Source organism: Hippocampus zosterae, chromosome 3 (genome assembly GCF_025434085.1).
Source record: "Hippocampus zosterae strain Florida chromosome 3, ASM2543408v3, whole genome shotgun sequence".
NCBI classification, from domain to species: Eukaryota; Metazoa; Chordata; class Actinopteri; order Syngnathiformes; family Syngnathidae; genus Hippocampus; species Hippocampus zosterae.
The window spans coordinates 21,589,659-21,613,920 of NC_067453.1; the positions used below are offsets into that span (position 1 = coordinate 21,589,659).

A 24,262-nucleotide genomic window follows, 5' to 3' on the forward strand; every position below is an offset into this window, starting at 1 on the left:
GAATCTTACTCAAAAACAAATGTTTTAGATTTTTATTAAAAATAGAAAATGTATTAGTTTGACATGGTGTGACAGTTTATTAACATTTGTACTGTCGCTTTCACTCGCTCCGATACACGTTAGAGCCAATTGCATTTTGTCCTTTTGTCACCACACTCTGAAGTACTGTTAATGTTTCACGTCCATCTGATGCTTATCCACTTGTTTTTTTCCTTCCCATGAAAATGAAAAAGTGATTTTTTTTTTAAAGCCAACTGCTGACTCCTGTTGATCATTCCATTGCACACATTCCTGATGCATCCATGCCAGTTTTGTTTGCAATTTTAATTAACTGAAACAAGATATATGGCAGTGTTGAAGCCTGCGTGCTTTCATCTTAAAAGAAAAAAAAAAAAGTACAAAATATTCAAACTGAGTAAGTTGTCCTTGAGCTTCACATAAAGAGTGAAATCCTGAATGTGCTCTTTTTGCTACTTTGCCCAATGTGTCCATGGGTCGGCTGCAGATAACAGCGTGGAGCTGAATCAGCAGCTTTTGGGTTCCAGCTGCCAATGTGCTGTTCTGCGTAGCAATGAGCTGCACCGTAACATGGTTAAAATGACGGAACTCATAACGTAAATGTGATTGTTGCTTTAAGCAAGCAAACAGCAGAAAGAGAAATCAACGGAACATAACTTATTATTTCTGTGCACACAAATCCACTCACTTGGCACAACATTAGATATACCTGCACCTGAGAATTACAATCACCGATTTGTTTTATCCACTGTGTGTGTGTGTGTGTGCATATATGCAGGTGTGCCTAATGAAGTGTCTATTGTATGACTTTTCATGAAGCTGAATGGAACAGCGCAAGCTCAAGATTTGCAGTGTATTTTACTTGCAAGTTGTGCTAAAAATAAAAAGGATGCCCCTGCGCACAGACTTTGCGACACAGATGAACATGCGTGTTGTGCAGCTTTCGTCGCCAAACGTGAGCGTTTAAAACTAAAAGGTTCTCTGCCCCCTCTTATGTATTGGAACACCTCTTCAAGAAATTGTCATTTCTGCCACGACAAGTACTGCATAGAGTCCACTTGTGGAGCTGATAAGACTCTGAAGCACATGTTTGTCAGAATTCAGGAGTGTAATGTCAACTCAACGAGGCCCCGTGCGGAAGAGTTCAGCATATATCTTCTGCACGATTTTAAATTGTAGTCACATTTGTAGTGGGGAGACGTCCCATGATTCTTCATGGTTTTATTTTTGATAACAGGAAACTCCTATTAAACTGGAGAGAAACATCTAAAACACTCTCCTACCTTATTTCAAGAGGGTCAGTAGTTTCGGCAACCTTGAGTTTGCCATTTGAATCGTTGTCCTCAGTCTCTTGGGCTTTCCTCGTCACCTTTGGGCTCACGTTAGATTTCCGTGTCATCTGAGGGCTGTGTCCTTTACGATGCGGCTGTGGGCTGCCGGAGCCTGTTTTGCGGTTGAACAAAGGGCTCCTGGAGCCCTTCGCCTTGGTGGTCTGCTGCTGGTCCTGAGTCTTGAGCGGGCGCAGGCCGAGAAGTCCGCAGTAGTAGTTGCAGAGGTGGACTGTCGGGAACTGGTCAAAGACTTCAGGAGAGCTGAAGTCTGTCAGGCCTTGGTAGCTGAAACACAGTGATGGGGGGGGGGGGGAGGGGCTTTAATTGCAGCCATCTTAATAGCAAGCAACCCAAAACATCAGTGTGTATAATGTGTAACACAAACCCTTTTGTCTTTGTCACCACTCTAACATTTGTAATCTTCATTTCAACACCTACAAAAAAACCTGAATTAATACGGTAATACATTTATATGTTAAAAAAAGCAAAACAAAACTATAAATGAACCTCGTGGGTTTTTTTTTTTGTACCTTCCATGCGGGTGATGAGTAAATTGCCGTGCGTCCATTGGTGAATCCAGTGCTGGAAGGTGCTGCATTTCTGTTCTATCTCAGATGCACTTTGCGCAATTAGGCGGCCTTTTGCATCCGTCACACAATACTTAAGGAAGACCTCCCCCAGGTCAACTTCCACTGTAGCGTACGGCACAGAGTTGGCAGGGCGATACATCAGGTACCGAGGGATTACTCTGTGGACGGAAAAGACAAAGCATACTTACAAGGACTTAGTAGCAAAGCCTTTGTGGGCTAATTTTGTGACTTACTCGAGTGAAGATCCAAAGTTTTCGATAACTCTTGCTTCAGCTGCAAATATTTTGCAATATTCTCGGATCATGTTCTGAATTTTGCATTCCTGGCAGAAGAGGTCAAGTAAAAAAAAAAGCAACATGAGGTCCATTACAGGCAATTTCACCTCAAAACATTTCCTTCCACTCACTTGCTTTGTCATTTCTAGATTTCTTTCAATTAGGTTGTTATCCTGCTTGGTCCCGTAGCCGATGGGGTTTGGAACCTTGATGATACAAGTGCTCCCAGACTCATAGACAGGATTTAGGCCATAGATGACTTTCACTCTGCTGGCTTTATGGCTGCAACCTTCACCGATGTGCGCCGTCTCCGTCATGATGCGGCCAAAGTACTTGTCGCCCCAGTTACCGGAGTTGGCGAGGCCCTTGGTGAACAGCAGCGGTGTCATCTCTATCTCCTCCCCAACTAGAGAAAATTTTACAAAGTGGAACTCGTGAAGAAGAAGAGCCGGTGAGCAAGGCCAGAATCTAGATTCGAACCCCAAACGTCAGAACGGTGGGGTCCATCATACATGCTGACTGCAATTCCACCATTATTTTCTAGCCTGAGGGTCTTGGGTAGCTGGAGCATATCTGAGCTGACTTCGACAGACTACGTCTTGGACTGGTCAATGACTCATCACTTTCCTATCGTTGAATCACATTCACTTTTTAATAAAATTCTAAAATTAAGAACCACCGACTGAAAAAAATATCTACTATGATTCCCATTAATTTTCACATTACCGGTATGGTATATTATTTCCATGCAAACATTGAAATCTCATATCTTGGATTTTAAAAAAATATCAAACCTAATGTATGAAATCTTCATAAAATTGAATTATCCAAATGCGTATCAACCTCACCCAAAATTCAAGTCTTTACTTATTTAGTTATGAATAAATACAATTTAACATACCTGTATACTGTACAGCACTATGGCATTGTGGATGGGCCTTATGTCATAAGCTTTTCTTTTAATTTTGAACATATACACACGTTATAGTTTTGATTTGTATTTTTTAAAAGATCTCCCAGTCTATGATGGCTGAAACAAAATGTCTTCTTAACACTTCTCAATACACATAACGGAGGGAGTATGTCAAACTCCCGTTGCACAGCTAAAATGTTTTGACATAAATAGCATTGAACAGATCAGGTTAAAGAAAGAAAGAAAGAAAGTTACCTTCCAAATCATCTCTGAGAAGTATGTCGGACAGAACTGTAAAAAGAAAATTGAATATTACAGAAAAGGTAGTGATTGAATGAATAGATGAATAGATTCATGGTAATAATAGTAACGTGGATGATGTAACTTACTGTCTACGCTGAGGAGGAAGTCTGTGGTGTCAGTGCCGTACTCGTTCTGGATGCTGCAGCCGTACACGCCGCAATCTTGGCTTGCGGCCAGAACTATGGCAAGTGCCACTTGAGTCTCATCCCCAGCACTTGAAGACAATGTACACAAACATAAGCAGCAGCCCACAGAAAGAGTCCGATAGAGGGCACAAGGTGTCGCTATAACACAGAGGAGTGCATGTGGCAACACAGTGCTAATACAGCGAGCAAAAGCGCGCATATATATATATATATATGTATTTTTTTTTATGCCCCCCGGAGATGGGAAAAATATTGTGTCGTATTACAGTTCATGCGTCTAGCCAGTTTCCATGTCACAGCTGTGAGGTTGACAGTCACATGACTGGCACATGACACATAACTTGGCAACGGAGATCTGTGTTTGAGCTGGCGATGACGTCCCATCTACCTTCTCTTGACCTCCAGTATTTCCTCTTCATCCCTGAACCATTTAATGGTGGAGTCGGAGAGCACGTTGAAAAACTGGCACCACAGCTTTAGGTGTCCGGAGGCATCTGGGAAAGGCTCCCCTCTGATCTTACGGATGACCTGTGGAGCTGTTGGCACATGGCCGCAAACATAAATATAGACCCTCTTGAATGCTGATTTCTAGGATTCTGTTGGACTGATGCCAGCCTTTACAACTACAGATCCAATTTTACTCAACTCACATCAGCACAATGCAGTGTTTCCTATCCATCTGGCTTTTATAGCACTTTTACTCTTTAGGGTAGCATCTAATCAATCCATCCGTCCATTATCTAATCAGTTTATCCTCATAAGGGTCCCGGGCATGCTGGAGCCTATCCCAGCTCTCTTCGGGCAGTAGGTAGGGTCCACGCTGAACTGGTTGCCAGCCATTTGTAGGGCACACATATGCGAACAATCATTCGCGCTCGCAATCACACCTAGGGACAATTTTGAGTGCCTCATTAACCTGCACAGCATGTTTTTGGAATGTGGGAGGAAACCGGAGTACCCGGAGAAAACCCAGGTAAGCACGCGGAGAACATGCAAACTACACACAGCTAGGCCGGATCCGGAATCAAACGCTGCACCTCTGGACTGTGAGGCGGACATGCTGACCAGTCGTCCACCGTGCCAGCAGTAACAGATAAAATGAAGTTTATTCCATCTGACTTTGGGCTGAGATTCAAACCCCCGACCTCTTGACTGCAAGGCCGGCTTGCCAATCATCAGATTAAGCACCATACATCACCTTCCACCAATAAAAAAAAGTTGGGTTTTCTGTGCAATTAAAAGAGTAAGAGTCTACAGAAACTACTGAAATACAGGGTTATAGACAACTCTAATATCATATTGTTTTCAATAATAAGGTCAAATGACACTGTTAACTGACTTTTTTGTAAATGTGGGGAAAAAAAGTCATGCTTTGTCATAATCAGCCTTCGTGTAAAAACATCAAGTCTAATTTCAAAGAAAAAGCAGAATTTGAACAGAATGAAAAATGAATGAATATTAAAGTCCCTCTAAAGTGAAACTAAATATGAGGCCTAAATTCAACATATCGAGAAGAGCGACGTTAACAACCCTGTCAAACTGGAATAAGTGAAAAAAAACCCGGTTAGATCAAATCAGACTTTGATCTAACCTGATTTATCACAAAATCGTGATAAATCAAGTCTTTGTCTCCACTCTCAAACAATGTGGTCATAGCCGAATGCAGTGAAACCACGCCCGCCAACTGTAAATCAAATAGCAGTACTACGACTTGAAAGATGGATGTTACGTCATCTCTTATCTTCCTCACGTCTACACATCCCTACATGTTTGCGCTGCAAAAACATATCGTCTTGAAGCCTCCGGTGGCTGCACTATACTGTATCTCACGAGACACACCACAAGAATAGTCACTATCCCTAACTCAGGTTAACCAGTGTCAAACTCAAGGCCCGGGGGCCAGATCTGGCCCGTGACATTTGATTTGGCCCGCAAAACCAAATCAAAGATGGCAACTTTCATGATGCTTCCTAAAATCTCTACCAAAATTTCAAATTCTCATTTGTAATAAATAAGAGTGATGCTGCAAGCATTTTCTTGTTACCAAACCCCTCATTACAGTAACTTAAACAATAGATGAATAAACCGTTATTCTTGACTTCTTTATATGGTTGGGAAATGTGGTCAAGATTGTACGACTGTCCATGTTTTGTTATCTGTTGTATTTATTATTTTACTCTTTGTTAACCGTTTTGTAAAGCGCTTTGTTACAGCTGCAGTTATCGTGAAAGCACTATAACAGTGGTCACCAACATGGTGCCCGCGGGCACCAGGTAGCCCGTGAAGACCACTTGAGTAGCCCGCCAGTGCCTGGACATTGTGATTTGCTAGTAGAAATTATGATTTAAAAATGCAAACATTGGCAGTACTGTGAGACATTTCGAAACACGATCAAAGTCTGACAATTTAAATCATCAAGTATTAAAAATAACCCATCCTCATATTATTGAAGGTATTTTGGACAAATATGTTATTTCAGACGTGTATCAATTTGGTAGCCCTTCACACAATCGGTACACATGAAGTTGCTCTCACCCTCAAAAATGTTGATGACACCTGCACTATAAAAATCAGGATGTATCGAATTGTATTGTATTCAGTCATAACGGCCCTCAATGTGATACTGTCACTAAAATCTGGCCAGTGACAAAAACTAGTTTGACACGCCTGCCCTAAACTACCTTGCAATCTAACAGGCTTGGGTTTAGCAATAATAACAAAGTATCTTGCAATTTCTCTGAATAAACACTGATGCAAACGAAGGTGCTCAAGTTCTTACATAGTGAGATGGGTAAGAATCATGCTAGATGCCCTTTTATCCATGACCAAAATATTCGGAAAACTGAAATAATACAAAACAGTTTGATGTTTTATCTTCATAATTGAGTTCGACAGTACATATAGAACTTGTTTGTCTGAGCACGTGTTTTTTATTGTTATCTTGAAAGACGTATAAGGTATTTACAAACAAATCTCAGGATCGAACACAAGGTCGTACCTTTCAGCGGGTCCAACTTCTTTTCAGCAACTTTCTCCTCTTTAACACCTTTGGCTGGCTCCTCCTTGGGCGGCTCCTCCACCATTTTGGGTACCTCCAGCGTGGCCTTCCTGCGATTCATTAGCGGCGAACGCCTCTCCATCGGAGGGGTGTTTTGTCCCACGGGGGCTTGGAGCAATGCTGCTCTGCGAGCCTGGCTCGGGGACATGTAAGGTGACTCCTTCTTGTTTTGAGCTTCCAGCGCAACAGCAGCTGTGTCGGTATCGTCTTTAGGTTTAGGGATGAAGATTTTGCGGCGGGCTCCCGAGGCCAACTCCTCGGGTGTAGCGGAGCGTATAAGTGAAAGACTGTCCCTTCGTTTCAGCCTGGGGCTGCTTTCACAGGAAAGCGATGACGTCGGCGTAGAGGATGTCGGGGTTGATCCTCCACTCATGTCTTCATCTGGCTTGTCATTCTGGCGCTCATCCACTGTGATCACAGGGACCATCATCCCAGCGTCACTCTCTAGTTCTGCGGCTGCCCTGGTCATATATTTACGGATGCTGCCGGGGCTCAGTGATGGGTGAGTGGGTGGTTTGTGTGTGAGTCTCTCAACAGGGGCTCTGTTTCTGATGAGGTCCTCGACAGTTACAGAAGTGTCAATCTTGGCCTGTTTTAAGGGTTTTGCATTCAGTATTTCAAGGGAAATATCATCCTCCGTGGCTTTGCTGAATGAAGGCCCGACATCGTTCCTCCTTTGTAGCACAGTTTCACTTGGCATAGAAGAAAAGCTCTCAGTTAAACTTTGTTCTGACATGTCTTGATATTTTTCAGACATAGCTGTCATGGTGCTACCCGTTCCAAGCTGTCTTACGCTCTGTGTGACCACCAAAGGTTCAGATATTAGTGGTACCACAAACAAAGGCACAGTCGACATTTGTGAGGGCTGCGGGGAATCCAGAACATACGTCTTTAGGAAGCTATGATCCTCTTTGTCATCGCTGCAGGAAACATTTATTTGGGGAATTGTTGGGTAATCTACCTGCTGAATAGCTTTCATACTTGCCTGCTCCTGTGCAATTATTTCTGTCTTGTCATCTAACTGCCCAGGGTCCTTTGCCTCATGTGAGGGTGATCGCTTATCGTCTCGATGCAGATCTTTCTGCTTGGATAACAAGCCTGAGGAATCAACAGCATCCTGGGCTATGACTTGCGGTTTTAAATGTTTTTCTAAAATACTTGGCTCTGATTCGATCTTCTTGAGTGCTAAGATAGTTAGCGGCAGAGTAAACTTTTTGGGTTGAGGTTGTATCACATCAATCTTTGGGAGAGCAATGTGTTCATGTGTGCTTTTATCAGACACAGCTTCTTTGACTTCTGCTGTGTCGTCAGAGGACAATGATAGCGGAACTTTTTCTGATGGACGCTGCTGTTTCACAGTGCAGTCTTGATGCGCCATGTTTGAAGCATCTTCCAAAAGACTTATTTCAACTTGCTTCTGATCTTTCTTGTCTGTAGAAATCTTGTCTGACTTCTTCTCCAACTCATCTCCTACAGCCGGTGGTTTCTTTTCTGTCACCATTTCCGAAACTTGGTTGTTAGTTTCAATAGGTTGTACAGTCACCTGCTTTTGTTCTTTTACATTATTCAGATTTTCTTCTAGAGCTGTGAGTCGAGCGTAAGGGACTCCTTCCTGTCTTTCACCTCTCATCTTGCGGCTTGTAAAAACGAATTCTGAACTCTGTTGTGGTCTCTGTTCTGGGTCTTCTTTGCTTTCATCTGAGAAGGAAGGCGTGCATCCAGACCACATTTTTAGGTCAAACATCTTGGGGGCCGCATCAGGTACAAATTCAAAATTCATTTCCTGAGTCACCGAAACCTTTTCAGCCTCCTCTTTTGCATGATCGCTGTGTGAACCAAATGCTTTTATACCCGAGACGAGGATCTGATTGGCTGTTTTGATTTCCCTCATGCTTGATGCTTCTTCCAGCAAAGGCGCCGTTAATACCTTGGGTATGTTTATATCGGGAAGGGGTAGCTCTTTTAATTTCTCATCAGTTTCCGCACGTACTTTATTGGACGGGGAGTTCACCTCTTTGTCAGGTTTACCCACTTTCGGTGAAGGCTGAGTGATGATAGCCACCTTGGGTCTGTTTGTATCGGGATGGGGTTGTTCCTTTACTTTCTCTTCAGTTTCCACACAGAATTTCTTGGACGGGTAGTTTGTATCTTTCTCAGGTTTACCGTCTGCTAGCAAAGCCGTTGGTGAATCAGCCACCTTGGTTCTATTAATATTGGGTCGGGGTACCTTCTTTAATTTCTCTTCAGTTTCCACACATACTCTATTGTCCGGGTAGTTCACCTCCTTGTCAGGTTTACCCATTTTCAGTGAAGGCTGAGTCATGATAGCCACCTTGGGTCTGTTTTTATCGGGACTGGGTTGCTCCTTTAATTTCTCCTCAGTTTTCACACATAATTTCTTGGGAAAGTGGTTGGCATCATTGTCTGGTTGACCCTTTTCTAGCAAGGGTGCTGGTGATACAGCCACCTCGGTTCCGTTAATATTGGGTTGGGGTAGCTTCTTTAATTTCTCTTCGGTTTCCACAAATATTTTCTCAGGGGGGTAATTGACCTCTTTGTCAGGTTTACCCTTTTCCAATGAAGGGGGTGTTAATACAGTCACCTCTGGTTTGTTTACAGAGGGATGAGGCAACGCTTTTAACGTCACGTTATTTGCCACACATACTTTCTTGGAAGGTTTGTTCACCTCTTTGTCAGGTGTACTGCCTTTAGCCATCTTTTCAAACCCTTCCTCTCCCCCTTGTAAAGCTTCAGTGGATGTCAAGCAAAGGCGACTAGTTGCCGTAGCTGAGATAACACTGGGAGGAGGAGCTTGGTCATCTGCGAATAGGCTGGATGGGGAAAGGAAACTTTGGCTGAAAGGCGTATCTTCTTTTGTTGAAGACGTAGTTTCTACAACAAGGTGACGAGACTCTTGTTGTGAGAGAACCATAACCGCACTTGAGACCACCTCTGGATGTTTCTCTTCAGCCTAATGGGAATCAAATAAAGCCATGTTAGTGCCTTTCAAGTATAAAGTATCAAGTATCAAGCACAACTTTATTGTCAAATGTGCTGTATGTGTAACATATAGCACAGATGAAATTTCCTCCCTCTTAAACAGACAACAAGAGGAGCCGCTGCGGGTGCCCGCGCCGCCGTAAAAAAAAAAAAAAAAGTAAAAATTTCCACAGCTGTGCTTACTTTTCCCAATAAATCCCATAAAATGTACAGACTTTTTTGCATTCATGCACAAATATAATTAAAGTATATATTTTTTCTGGAATACTATACTAACCGTGAAACTTCATGTGCAAAGACCCAAGGTTTACGTGTGTTTTATAGCCACTGAGTCATGTTGCACCATAAACAGAGTGACAGACTATGTTAGGGTTATTTGCGAGGCATGGCAGAACACCAAAACAGTAAAGGAATTAGGTGGTAGACAAAACATAGTACAAATACAAACAGATCAAATCAAATGTTTGATAACTTATTGGTCTCTTTTTGGTTTCCCTATCTTGTGTCAGATAAACAGTGACCGTGTTTACACAGGCAAGGGACCAAGGAAATGTTTTGATTTTTGAACGATCTACCCCTGGATTACAGATTAGCAGAAGAAGAGGAAGGAGATTGTCATATTCAATTTTACATTATATGGCTATAGTTGAGGAAGATGACCATCATTTTCATACTGAAAAGAGCATGAGAGTTTAAAAGAACTGAAGCTGCTTGAACTGCTTGTGTCAGCTCTTACGATATTTTGAACTAAGACAAGGGGGATTCCTGAATGTTTTGTGCTGGTATGTGCTGCTTGCTTTTACACACACACACACACACACACACACACACACACACACACACACACACACACACACGCGCACACGCACTCGCACGCACACTTAAAAAAAGCTAGCTGGGTAAAAACTAACCATGGAAAGTAATATTTTACTTGATTACAAAAATGTAAAAACAAATGTTAAATCAACCCTAATATTGAGGAAGTCTTTCAGTAAAAAATATATTAAATAAAAACGTGCATACTTAAAACTGCGTATTTGGGGATTTCCCCTCACAGCTTTTGCGTGCATTTCACATCCTTCGAATGTATACACGAGGCTTGAGAATCTCTGTGTAGCTTTGTGAAAATGTATTCAGAAAAAAAAGGAAGCTGTCACTTTCGATGGAAGGGAACTGGTGTATTATTGAGTCTAAAAATGAAGCTTTGGCTCTGGAAACAGTGTGTAAACACAGTGTTTGATTGTGTCACGATCATGTGAGGAAACAGTCGCTCAACGCTGAGGTTTTCTATTACGGCGTCACCACAGTAAACGTACAATTGCAGTTCCACATTACTGACAACAGATCGCCTTTCCAGTGGGTCCACTTTGAACCTGATGACTTTGGTACCTCTTCCCACGCGTCACATGCCAAAAGCTCTCAGTGAAGTCACAATACACCACTGCCCACAAGTCACAATACACCACGCAGTTTTTCTTTTGCTGATGTTTCGATAATCAAGAACTGACTCTTTTTCGACTGCTGACACAAGCAGACAACACTATTTAGCAACTAAAAACCTAGCGTTGTGTGGAGAATAGTTCAATGATTTTGCGACGACGGTTGACATACTACTGCACTTTTTTTTCATCACCATCACGTTAACACGAATTAAAAAAAATGTTTTACTTTTTTTTTAATGTAGATTTCGAACAACCTATTCGAAGAGAGTCATAATTAGGCAATGGCCTATATACATGCAAGCTCATAGATCAGCCATTTTGAAAACAGCAGCCAAATATCAGTTGCTGTGTTAGTTGCAATTATAGAGCACGTGGATCATAACTCCATTTTTATGGCGCATGCAAACCAATTCTATGTGATTGCCACTGATAAGAGAATCATTGTCTTCCTGTTGTCTACATGAGTGTTTATTTATAGTTATTGGGGACGCTTCAGGGGAGAGGGGGATGGGGGTGGGGTGCTGTTTGCAAGGAATTTGCAAAATGTGTTACAAGACTCTCCTCCTTCTCATGCCAAGACTGGCAACAAAAGTCACCCGACTAACCCTCAGACAGATCGTACAAAGCCTCGACATAACGTGAGAGCCTTTGCCATTCAGGTTTCAGCAAGTCCTCTGACGCACTTCTGTCTCACTCGCCACAGCCAACACTGGAGATATTGCCTGGCCTATCTTACAGTGAGCCGTGAGATCACCCCCCCCCCCCCCCCCCCATCCCCACATATAGCATTACGGCGTGATCTACTTTTATGGTTCCTCATTTCTTCGACACTTGTTTGACTTGCGTCTGTTTGGTGATGCCAGTGCGACAAAAGCGGTTTCCACCCTGCAGGCTGAGTCATTACATCAACTCTTAGTATACTGGAGTCTGACTGCCACACCTCAGCCATGGAACAAATCTACCTGAATTCTTGAGTGTGCTTGGCAGAACTTTTTTTTTTTTTTTCAAATCACCCGCCGTAGCTCCAAATCCAATTTCATCGTAAACATCCCGAAGGATTTAACCCTTCCTGTGCTGGAGTGCATTTACTATCTTGTCAAGCAAATGCAATCTAGATATAACTCACAAGTCAAGTGACAGCCAGCTGCTTTTCAAGACCACGGTACATACCTCAGTAAGAACTTGAAGACCGGACAATTGCGTTTGTTGACCCGCACCGCTGGTCCTTTCACCCGCTGATACCTCCATGTTCTCCACCAGAACCCCGGTCTCCTGGTTTCTTTGCCCACTAGACTCTTTTGGGCTCCCAGGGATAAATTCACTCATCGGTGACTTTACAGCTTCAACTTTTACTTTAGGTTCTTGTGGCATCGAGAGTTTCTTTGACGCAGACTGTTGGTTTACATCCACGCTCTTTGGAGGCTCTTTTGGCTTATCAGTCTCCATCGGTACGACTTGGGCCGAGTGAACTTTGTCCATCTCTGCACGATGCTTCTTGTATAGTCGATATGATGGCGGGGTTTGTGATGCCGTAGATTTAGGCTGTATGGACTTGGGAAGGTGGTCATGTTCTTTATCTTTGTGTTCAATGGATTCATGAGAGTCCTTCTTCCCCTTCCCAAAGAGGAAATCTTTGACTGTGTGCAACATGGATGAGAAAGATGACTGAATGGTATGATGGTCGTGATCCTTAAGAGATTTTCTGTGATGTTTAGGGTGCTCTGCCAAATGGGACACTTCTTGGAACCTTTCCTTTTCTTTCTCCCTTTCGATCACTAAATATTTTTCTTTTATGGTCTCGTTGTCTTGTGCCGTTTCACGTTTTTCCCTCTCGACTTGTAACTTTTCAAGCCTTCCTTCATTTTCTACACTTGCATTGTCAATACATACGTCCATCCTCTGTGGTTTTTCCAGTTGAGATGAGTTCTCGCTCTCTTCCGCAGTCTGTGACTGCAGAGCCTCCGATAAAAATTGGGCTAAACCCATTCCGCCGTCATAACAGTTTTCACCTCCATTTTCGATCGCATGGCCTCTGTTGCTGCTGTTGCTGCTGCTGTTTGTGGTGGTGTTAACGCCGGCATCGACACCATTGGCGATCTTTGGTTTCTTTTTGGCCACGAGTTCCTCAGGGGCCGGTATGTTCTTTTCCAGACTATTGTCCAAAGGTATTGCAGAGGCTGTTCCTTTGACGTCAAAGCTAACGCCATTGGCTCCCGCAGCGGAGCGCAGTTGCTCCACAACTTCACGCTCATTAGCTGCTTGGACTGGCGCCGCTCCTGGAACTGGACGTTTCCTCGGAGGTGGCTCCGGACTAACATGTGGTTCCTCTGTCTGAAGATTGTCCCTGACCCCCTTCTTGTTCTGTTCTTCCAAGTCTTTCCGCTTCTTCTCGGCTTTTTGCTTCAGCTTGGCGAAAAATCTCTGGTGGATCTTGAACTCACTCATGGTACCCACTTCCAATACCCCCGAGCAGGAGACAATACCTTTGCTATTGCTCGCTGAGACCTGATAGATAGCCGCATCATCCAATGTGCAACTGGAAAGAGAAACACCTACTAAATACAATGAATCAAAATCCGTATATCCTGTCATTGAAAATGTTGATATTTCACATTTGATGGCTGTGCCTCACATACTTGTAAATTTGGAGGGTGTGTGTTTTCCCATTTTTGTGGATCTCATACTTTGGAAGTCCACAATAACGGTCCATTTCCATATCATCCTTATACCATTTCAGTTCCGGAGCAGGATAGCCTATAAGAAATAAGTGAGACTAAGCCTTTCAAAAATGCGTGGATGGATGTACACTGCTACATAAACGCACCAATTGTACCTTGTACAAATTTAAATTTAGTTGTTCTGCATTATACTTACAGCCACTCTTACATTATAAACATGATGTATTTTACTCACGGTAAAATGACATATAAGGGTTTAAAATAGGACGCACCTGATACGACACAGGTGAACTTGACGTTACAGTTTTCCGACACAGCTTTTGATTTTAAGGTGGTCTCAAAGGATGGTTGTACATCCTCGGTAAGTTGAGCCATGACAGCACACAAGGTACTCCTGCAAGGAAACACAAATTTTAAACAGTGATACGTTTTCACTTGTGTAACATTTCAGAGGCCTCCTCACACTGGTGTAGTACATTCCATTTTCTTTGAAGGAAAGTTGTTAATGGACATTACTCGTAGGGGAAAAGAGTAAAGAGTAAGGAAAACAGGAATGGCAAATGCAACGTTAAACCTGATGTTGGTCACTGAAATCGAATGCAAGACTGGACAAAACTGGACACTTACATCAGCTGTTAAGAGGTGTGTAGGTTTCATTCTTGGGGTACACCAGATGGTGTGGTTAAGATGTTAGTTTGGAGGAATGTTTGAAAAGTATGTATTACCTCGTTGGCCTGTAGTGAGAATACCTTGAATAGCTATTTAGAGAGGAGGCAAATGCAGGGTTGTTAATGAATAACTCAAGAGGTCTGTAATGAACCCATTTATATGTAGTAGGCTGTCTATGTCTCTCCTCTTCAAACAAAATAAATAAATGAAGCACATTGACATTTTTTGTTTTTCGGATGGTTTTTGTCTTTATTTTGTGGACATTTTCTTGGAGGGCCTTTGTATAAGCTCCATATGCAGCTGTTTTGTCTTTACCACCATGCACTATGAAATGTCTTTTTAAACAAAATATGCAATGTGTGGATTAAAAAATTGTACCTGTTTTCTGGCCTAACATTTGAGAGGTAATTATTGCGGGTTTCTGTGCGGCCATTTAAAGAGGTGCTGTCCTCTTCAGTGAAGCTGCTGGTTCTCCCGTTGGCAGAAAAAGAAAGAGTCATTGGCCTCCTGGAAGTCATTATGCACTGGAGTAATTCACCAAAAATGTGAAATACACTATTATTTCACCAACCCTTCCCCAAAAATGTAACCCAAAAATAAATAAAAAATACAAAATCCTGAGTCACGTCCTGAGGTGGTCAGACTTATTTGCCTTGGATTGTAGCTGAATTTTATTAATCATAGAAATGCCCCTAAAAAAAACAGAAAGGAAGACAATCAAATTAGTGAAGCACAGCCATATAAATGAATTACAGTACATGAATGATTATTCATACACTGCTCAGGGCACTCTCCAGAGTCCATGCTTGTCCTCCGACAAGGCAAAGTACTTGCATTGGAGGGAGTTATAAATAGTTTGCGCTATCAATTTGTAATCAACCACAAGCACAAAACAACTTATCTTAAAATGTACATACTCTGTTCCTTCTTTCGGGCCCATACACATACAAAAACATTTTCCAACTTACCATTGACATGTTGTCTGTGCTTCTTTGTAGTCCGTGCCTGTGAAGAAACCCTCTGGAACTGTCTATCAGAGGGGTGCATGTGCTGCCAGCAAGGCCCTATTTTTAGCGGGCCCACAAATAGGCGTAAGAGCACATCTGATTTTCCAAAACTACACTTCAGATTTAACAGTGACGTTTTAGGTCATCAACAGGTAACAATTATTATTTGAAGATGCTATGTTATCTAAATGAGTTGTGAAAGAGTGTCTGGTCTGATGCAGACACTGTTGCAAGACTGCATGTGAACATTCAAAACATGTTTGTTGGATAAAAAGCTCATGGATGGATGCAGCCGATGACGTTTTTTCCACCCATGTGCTTTGCTCAAGAGAGCTCAGTGTGTTGCAACACATGATAAAAACATATACAGTAATGCAGTTCGAATTTCATATCTCTGGGGCAAACAACAAAAACTCTCCTATTGTAAGCAGACCTTGAATTTTAGGCACAACTTAATGAAGAAGCTTTGGGTGATGTTTAATTGTTATTTTATAACACTGAACATCATAGAAAAATTACATTAGGGTACTGGGAGGCCACACTTTAATCAATTTTACAAACTGGTATCATTATTTTTTTAATCTCTCTGTCAACAAACGACGAATTTACCCGAAACGAACCACGCGTAACTTTACAGCTTTACGACTCTTTCTCTTCGGGTGTTTGAAGAGCACTTGGAAATAATATGACGGGGATTGGTTATTACCGTCATACTACCAAAAATATGGCTCATCATGCTTTTTCCCGCTGAAGCATTTTTAAACGTTGGCTCGTTTTACTCTTGACACGTATTTATAATTTTTACATAATGGTGGTTTAAGCTTAAAACAAACGTTTAACATCAAACAATCACAACAGTGTCTTTATTTTCGATTCATTGCGTTTATATATTAGGCTTTACGGTAGAGTCTTGTTCCGGGAAAGAGGGGAGGGTTTATTTGCAAAGATTTAAGTTATGAAGGCGTGATAAGACAAACAGTCTCTGGGAGCTACCGGAGCATCGCTGATAGCAGGTATGCACCCAATCACCTTTATCTTTGCGACTGTTTAAAATTTTAAAAAAAAGAAAAAAGAGAGAGAGAGCATTTAAAAAAATCTAAGCAGCTCGTCGTTTGCGCTAAAACATCTAAAGAGCACTGATAGCTTAACTTGTTTTCTTTCTTCAACATGTGTTATTCTGTCATCGATTACATAGAAACGCGACGCGTTTTTAAACAAACAACTTTCATTACAGTAAATGGACAACATCGCCGATGAAAAGAAGGAAATGCACGAATGAGTGGTTCCATCCCCGTCATATGATGTTCGGAGGTGTGTTGCTGCTCTCTAATCGACACCGACTGTCATTTGCGCTCGCTCAATTCTTCGTGAAGATGAACGAAAGCGAGTCTCTTTTCTTATTTCAGACATTGTCATCGAGCGCCAGCCCGTCTCTGTGTGTGTGCCTGTGAACTTCAAGGTGACCCTGAGTGTCGGTGCTGTGGCTGCAGGCATCCTCAACTACCAGTGGTTCATTTGGGGTGATGATGACGATACCTACGAGGTATGTGTGAAACTTTCTCTACTCACCCGAACACCATCAGATGCACTGGTTGACATCCACAACCTACATTTTAAGACCATCTGAAGTTGAAATCTTTTGAACGTGTTGAAAAACGGTCAACAAGCAAAACACACCTGCAGCGATCTGTGCATCTCTGCTTAGTGCTGTGTTGTCCACTCCAAATGATCTTTGTGATGCAGTTGCTTACTGTGTAAATATTTTAAGTGTATACAGATACATTTCTCTGCCTCCTGTTGTTTTGGTATGATTTATAGCAAACAGCACCGTAAAAGGTGAAAAACACAACGATGTGTAAATGTCCACCTTCACTGGTCGAATCAGAGCTGTAACAGACAAAGAAAGGTGTGAGGTTTGACACTCGTGACTAATAGCTCCTGCCATGTGTTGCTGTCTGACAACTCCTGGGTGCCCGAAAAAAATCTGACCTCATTTTGTTGTCTATTACCAGAGGTATTCTCGCTCAAATGACCGCAAATTTGTATAAATGTATAAAATATGTATAAAAATGTCTTCCTTTACTTTAGGGCGGAAGAAAAATATTAATTACCACTCTTGTCCTTCAGTTGAATCAAACATTCTGGTGAAATTAAATCAGGGTCTTAGTAAAATCGGTTATAAAATACATTTCTGTTCAAGTAAGTTGTTTATATTTGAATAAATAAAGCGTTTGTTTCAACATAATTTAGGATACCTTACATTTTTTGCTGTGTTCTGTGTCAAACACAAAGGACAGGCCAATAATAAACACCACGTCTTCTTTTACGGCTTGAATATGGCAGTTTTGGTGTCTCTTTGACTCAGAACATTGCATCATTCCATGGTTAGGAAAATCTGTCAAATCGTATCACATCCTGATTGTCAGTGTACCGGCATTCGCTATGCATTTACGTCAGTCCATGAAAATCCCCATTTTCAAAATCTTAATGGATTTGGCTTTCCCCTTTAAAGGTGTACGGTGGAACTCAGGCGGATCTGATCATCGATGCCGTTAAAACTCACTGCTATGTGTGCCGGGTGCACGATAACTTTTGTAATTGGGTGTTCAGTGAGTGGGTGAAAGTGAAGGTGCTGGACATCGATGCAGCAGGTAAGAAGGGCCACGTTGCATAACTGATCCACGGCATCAATACGAATTTCTGTTGGGTGTTTCATTCATACTCCTGCGGGTTTCGTTCTTCCCCCAACAATCTCAGGTTTGCCACTGCAGTGGCAGGGTGAGCCCCACATTGCTATCAACCCCAAACCTCAGACAGTCCAACTAGGTGAGAAAATTACGCTCCGCTGCGCCGCCTTTGGCAACCCTGCTCCGCGCTACCAATGGTACAGAAATGGACACCTGCTGTTAAAAAACACTACTGACACGCTACAGGTAAGGAAGGATGTTTGACAAGTGCTAATATTAGTTGTTTACACTATGTCACGCACCTCTCGCTAACCGTGTTATTCATTACGAAAGGTTAATATGTAGCCTGATGTTTGATGTGCAGTGGAGTATAATCTCACGTGCCAACCAATGAATGAGCGATTGTACTACTTATAGATTGAACATGCTGAGGCCAAGCATAAAGGATCATACTTGTGCTCAGTTTCTAACGTGCTGGAAGAAATATGGAGCGAACCCGCCGAAGTTGACGTTGGTAAGTCACAGACGAAACTTATCGCCCCCAGAAAAGACAAATTTTCCTGTACGTTTCGCTGAAACTTCCTTGGTTATCTTAAAACAAAAAAGACACTTCACGTCTCAGTGAACTAAAACTCAGCATTTTGGTTTCCTTTATGCTTAAAGTACTTTCCCCATTTCTATGGCGTAAAAGGGAAGTTTATAGACTCCAAATGTTTTTGTTTTTTTTTTTGTCTGAGCACAACAGCGGCGGTGTAAAGTGAAACTACGAGTACTGTTTGTTGCGGTCTGCAGTGTGCATCACAAATTGATTGCAACACCTTATGCAATCCTTTTTGATCAAATCATTCACTTTTGGTGGAAATAAAATAATGACTCAGGTTTTCTGTTGTTTCCATCTAGTTGAAAACGATCAACTTCCTCTCGCAGAAACCAAAGGTACATTCTTTTTTTAGACCATTTCATTTTCAACCCATTCTATTGTTATTTCTAGAGTGGAAACAACTGATGCTTTAAAATTTTTTTACAATACAGAAACACAAATCTATTTTGCTCATCTGTTTCAGCCGTCGACAAAGTTGCCTTACTTATCGGCAACTTGAATTACGCCTATCATCCTGGCTTGATGGCCCCAGTGATGGATGTACATGAGCTCGCCAACCTCCTGCAGCAGCTGAAATTTCGAGTAGTTTCCTTGCTGGATCTCACCAGGGTGGAGATGCTGGCTGCGCTGGACACCTTTTTTGAACTCCTCAACAGAGGAGTTTATGGTAAGTGCAGCTGTGGACACCTGCCTTTTCGCCGTTGGCTTTTTGGCAAATTCAATTCAATTCAACTCGACTGTATTTAAAGAACACTTTAAAAACAACCACCACTGTATAAAAAGTGCTGTACGTGGAGCAAAATATTTCCCACAACAACAAACAATAAAACAATACGTTAATAACGAAGAGAGTAGAAAGCTCAAGAACAGTCAAACTAAAAATCAAGTGTCTTGTTGAGTCAATAGCCAATTAATAAAAATTAGTTTTAAGACGAGTTTTAAAGTTGGGCAGAGAGGGGGCTTGCTTAACTTTGAGCGGAAGGTCATTCCTAAGGGAGCGTCCGGCAACGGAAAAGGCTCAATCCCCTCTGAGCCTCTGCTTAGGTCTATACAATAAAAAGCTGTACTGTAATCTGAAACTTAACATGTCATGGTTGATACGTCTCTTCATATAATTAAGTCTTACTCACAGGAACAAGTACTGGCTATTTATGGTGTTGCGTATCATTCTCATATCAGTTTCACAACATTACATAGTATGTATGTCTCTTCATATTAATCATATGTTCACACGCTGGAATTGAGCAATGGATATTTCATCACCCTTGACAGGCCTTTTCTACTACGCGGGACATGGGTACGAGTGTGTTGGGAGAAATTATTTGGTGCCTGTGGATGCTCCACAACCTTACCGAGCTGAAAACTGTGTGTGTGTGCAACGGATCATGCTGCAAATGCAGGAACGACACACTGCGCTGAATGTTGTCCTACTGGACACCTGCCGCAAATGGTAACATTAAGTAGATGGATTTCTCTTTTTATTTAAGAGAATGGGTGTTGTTGTTGTTTTTTATGGGATCAGGTTGGGGCTAAATTGATGACAAAAAATGTGAAACCATCAAATTACTACTAGCTGGATATTATGATCATTTCTGGATTACTATATGTATTTTTCAGTTCTCTGTACAGTTTCTCTGAAGTTGTATTTGTTTCAAGAGTTTCATGGTGGACTTTAGGATTTCCCCACCCATCTGATCTAAATGTTCTTCTTTTCTTGAAGGTATAACCATCAGCGCATCCCATCAGTCATCATGTCACAGAGGCCTAAGGGAAATACCGTGTATGGCTATGGCACGTATGTCCATTTCCAAATTGAAATATTTGCTTCCACGATCAGCTCATTATGTTATTATTATAATTGGCCTAAGTGGTTTTGGACATTAAAAGCATTAGAGCATATTTTATGAATACATCCATCCAGGTGTGAAGATGCTGAGGCTTTTGAAGTCCAGGATGGAGGCAAAAGTACAGGAATCTTTACCAAATACTTGAACAAGCACATCCTTCAGGCAGAAAAAGTCACGCATGTCTTAGAGAAGGTGTCTGAGGGTGAGTATCTCAAAGAAAGCATTGAAAAGGCTTTGAAAAAGACTTTTCACAGCCAGAAGTTTAGTTGGTGCAGGGTAAATAGATCTGAAAGAGAACACTTATTAGCTTCCTTGAGAGTTGGTTGGACCACAGACAGATTTTAGAATCACCGGCGTCTCATTTTTGCGCTCTTTCAGGCGAGACCTGTGATTATGAACAGTTTTATCAATGGTTCATGGACAGGGTGCTTTTCTTTCTGTTTCATCTGCCACTGGTGACATAATTTTTTAAGATACTTTTAACATGCGACCACATTCTCTGGAAATTCACACTGTCGGCTTGAGAACAGCAAGAAACCTGAGCGCCGCAAAGCACAAGACAGCTGCTCGGCCTTTTGGACCCTCCCACGGCTCCCCTTTTGCTCCTGCTCATGAGTGCACTTGCAAATCAGCTGTGACTGGACAGGGCACCCGACTGAGAGCACACTGTGCTTAATGTCTGGGTTTTTTAATATTTCGCCACAACTTTTTTGAAAATACTTAAAATCAAAATGGGCGAGTATAAATTCGAGAATACTTCCGGTTATATTTATTTGATTTGTACTCATCTTGGCAATGCGACTTATATTAAGCCTTTCATGCACCCTGTAACCTGATAACATGATAAGCTGTCCACTGTAGTAACTGCTGTCCTTGAAAGGATTAATGAGATGCATGTATAGGTCTATGATTTTATTAAATCTGTGATGGAGTTTCTTTTTTTTTTTTTTTTAAATTCCGAGCAGGCAAAAAAAAAAGTGGGATTGTAAGTGTGTAAGACTATTGAAGAAAGTTGCATTCCTTTCATAAAATAATTCTTTCCCCTTGGTAAATGTCCTCATTTAGGAGATTCTTTAAATAATTGCATGGAATTACTACCAGATTGACTTTTATAATAGTAATTGGCGGAGGTGGTGCATGAATATGAACTGGACTTGCTCCTCGTCTTGCTTTTATGTGTTCTTTTTTTTCCTTCCTCATTTCTCACCAGTCAGCTGTTGTACGTTTCTCCTTCGTGTTATGAATCCACTCCAGTCACCTCGGCAAAATCCCCTAAGTTCCTCAAAGTCAACCATGTGCATCCCATAAAGATTTTCTAAACCTCACTCCCAGCTATGGGGTCACCAAGGCTGTTACGTGCTCGAGTAGATTACCGGAGCTATTGTGGTTAACGTTTCAGTGTTGTGTTAAATTCCAACTTGCACTGTACTGAGCTAATTGACGGAAAGCCAATGCTAACAATTGACTTATAAGAGGAACGCTGCATTGAGCAATTGAGCCCTACTTGAATGCGGACTTTATTTTGTTAACCCCATTTTTACTCTTCATGGCAACTGAGATTGACCTAGATTCAAATGAGTTTTAGTAAGGCTTCAATGTACTTTAATGGATTGTATACCAATTTTCAGATTCGGTGATGATTTATGAAGAAAATTTGGGTTGAAAAAAAAAAAGTGAACACACTGACCCTGTTTTACCACTCTACACTAGATTTAGGTCGAGATCCTCTGGTCACAGGCAAGCAAGTCGTGGAAATCAAGCACACCCTAAAGGAACCTCGGTCGCTTGCCGATCTGGTTCATACAGCCGGCCACACAAGGGAGCTACATTTCAGAGATTTTTGCTGGCAGCAAGCAAATGGTGCGTTCACACAAAAAAAAAAATCTAAATAGAGAATTGAGTCAGAGTGAAAACTTTGTTGCTCACACCTCCTACACAAAAGCATGTGATATCCTATTTAAAAACATCCGGAAAGTACTTCCTTATAAGGAAGCAACATTGTGAATTGGTTCCCCTCTGTTTGGTATTCATGTCTATTATGTGAATGAAAGCGGTGTGTGACATCTCATAAGTTCCTCAAATATACCTGACCTTCAGAGTAATTTTATTATCAGAGGCTTGTCGTGTGTATAAGAATCTGCTGACAGTTGGATTTAAGAATGACTTAATTAGGGGATTTAAATGTTGTTTTATTCAAATTATTTTATCTCCCTTTGTTTTCAGAGCTACCAGGGAAGAATCGGCTGACGTTCCTTTGTGACGTAGAAGTGGAGCTCAGCTTCTCAGCTTTGTTCTCAAATGTCATGGTGGTTTTTGGAGTTATAAAGACCACAGGCCCCAAAACAGACAACTGCACCATCACGCTGAGTAGCATACCTGTAAATATTGTTTCTGCCTAATCGTGCACGATGAATCAATCTAACAAACCATCTAAAAAAAACCACAACAACAAAGTTACTTTCAGAAGAAAGCTTACATATGACATACACTGTAAGTAAAACAAATAAACAGACAAAAGATTCGACAAAAAGACCAAATTTTTATCACCATGATAAATTCCACGTTGCTCATCATTGGTACTGTCAAGTTTCCATTCGAAAACAGAAAAATGACCACCCAGCCCACGTTTCACAAGTATGACGAAGTCATACCCATATATAGACATCTAGCTTCCGTCTCACAAAACCAAAGCAGAAGGAGTTGTTTCACTTTGCAACTCGGTGTGAGAAATGTTTTGATAGGCTATACTGACATCTAGTGGCTGATCATAATATTTTACAAAATGTGCTGCTGACAAATTACCGTAGTTCACCCTATGCTTTCAGCCAATGGAAGAACTTTACTCTGGGCCTGGAAAGTTTGAGGAGATGGATTCGATTCTATTCGACGAAGGTGCTAACCCAGACTGTACTTTGCGAGTGTGTGGACTTCAGAAGCTTAAGGTATGTGTATCATGATGACTGTGTCCTTGGGGGGGGGGGGGGGGGGGGGGGGGCTCAAAACAGATAATAATTTAGTGTTTGCTTGCCCTTTTGTAAGGAATCACTGGTCATCAGGATGGATTTACACTATACGCACATGGAGAGCAGGCTACGTTTTACAGAGAGCAAACAGGTGGACATCGGAAAACCTTTGGTGGCCTCCTGTAAATTGTACAAGACAATTCAAACCACACCACACAGGAAACCAGACGCTGCTTCCGCCCAGAATATAGGCAGAATTTTACGCCGAAAGCAGACTCAAGCTGGTCTACACCAGCCCTTTACCCGGAAGGCCGAGTGTGGCGCTCAAGTGGCGCCTTTTACGTGTAACGAACCCGAGGAGAATGATGAGAATGAGCTACAAGACTAGTTAGACCTCTTCATATTTAATTTAACCTTTGTACCGGAATGTATGACTTTATGCGATTCATGATTATGAATGAATGCAGTTTTGTCATAAGTAATTAGCTTCCAATCATCCAACACTGAAAAACATCAACATAAAGTAGCCTGTACTCTTGCTAAATATAATTTTATCTGAAAGTTTGTATCGTTCCTTAACTATTGTCGTTGACATTTTTTTACAAGTGGCAAAATGGGCAGCCACAGATACGTGTCTAATAAAGACAATTATTTATCCAACAAATTTTCTGCATTTCATTTTAAACCAAAAGTGTGTTTGAGTTCTCCCTGGAATATCAGAACAAGGTTTGTGT

General features: G+C 41.7%; 2 protein-coding genes across 6 annotated transcripts; one reads left to right on the forward strand and one right to left on the reverse strand.

Moving 5' to 3' along the window:
• Positions 1–16: 16 nt before the first annotated feature.
• On the reverse strand, positions 17–16,239 carry alpk3a (alpha-kinase 3a). 5 transcript variants are annotated; one of them, XM_052062361.1, is made up of 16 exons: positions 15,392–16,239; positions 14,802–15,115; positions 14,480–14,512; positions 14,027–14,148; positions 13,713–13,830; positions 12,247–13,612; positions 8,967–9,605; positions 6,575–8,696; positions 3,965–4,112; positions 3,517–3,644; positions 3,383–3,418; positions 2,346–2,620; positions 2,173–2,261; positions 1,880–2,097; positions 1,735–1,783; positions 17–1,634 (listed from the first exon to the last, which is right to left on the reverse strand). In XM_052062361.1, the coding sequence occupies exons 2-16, from the start codon at positions 14,939–14,941 to the stop codon at positions 1,298–1,300; spliced, it is 5,820 nt and encodes a 1,939-aa protein (XP_051918321.1). In that variant the 5' UTR covers positions 14,942–15,115; positions 15,392–16,239; the 3' UTR covers positions 17–1,297. The 5 variants fall into 5 exon arrangements, with proteins under 5 accessions (XP_051918321.1, XP_051918318.1, XP_051918319.1 ...); XM_052062358.1 differs by having other exon boundaries at positions 6,575–9,605; positions 15,392–15,487; positions 16,040–16,109; XM_052062359.1 differs by having other exon boundaries at positions 6,575–9,605; positions 15,392–15,487; positions 16,061–16,097.
• A 104-nt stretch (positions 16,240–16,343) lies between these two features.
• Positions 16,344–24,192, forward strand: malt3 (MALT paracaspase 3). The gene is made up of 15 exons (XM_052062365.1): positions 16,344–16,443; positions 16,665–16,741; positions 16,837–16,973; positions 17,943–18,081; positions 18,188–18,363; positions 18,535–18,631; positions 19,018–19,053; positions 19,182–19,385; positions 19,991–20,168; positions 20,439–20,513; positions 20,640–20,767; positions 22,276–22,425; positions 22,789–22,943; positions 23,391–23,507; positions 23,605–24,192. Exons 2-15 carry the CDS (start codon positions 16,684–16,686, stop codon positions 23,914–23,916), a joined length of 1,962 nt encoding a protein of 653 aa, XP_051918325.1. The 5' UTR covers positions 16,344–16,443; positions 16,665–16,683; the 3' UTR covers positions 23,917–24,192.
• The last annotated feature ends 70 nt before the right edge of the window (positions 24,193–24,262 follow it).

Excerpts from the sequence above, each read along its gene's own strand:
- malt3 (XM_052062365.1), top strand. The coding sequence starts at position 16,684 with ATGAAAAGAAGGAAATGCACGAATGAGTGGTTCCATCCCCGTCATATG. Across the intron at positions 18,364-18,534 it reads ACACTACTGACACGCTACAG|ATTGAACATGCTGAGGCCAA; the intron begins GTAAGGAAGGAT and ends TACTACTTATAG. Across the intron at positions 20,514-20,639 it reads ACCGTGTATGGCTATGGCAC|GTGTGAAGATGCTGAGGCTT; the intron begins GTATGTCCATTT and ends ACATCCATCCAG.
- alpk3a (XM_052062357.1), bottom strand. The coding sequence starts at position 14,941 with ATGACTTCCAGGAGGCCAATGACTCTTTCTTTTTCTGCCAACGGGAGA. Across the intron at positions 13,613-13,712 it reads CACACCCTCCAAATTTACAA|TTGCACATTGGATGATGCGG; the intron begins GTATGTGAGGCA and ends TTCTCTTTCCAG. Across the intron at positions 9,606-12,246 it reads GTCTTCAAGTTCTTACTGAG|GCTGAAGAGAAACATCCAGA; the intron begins GTATGTACCGTG and ends GATTCCCATTAG.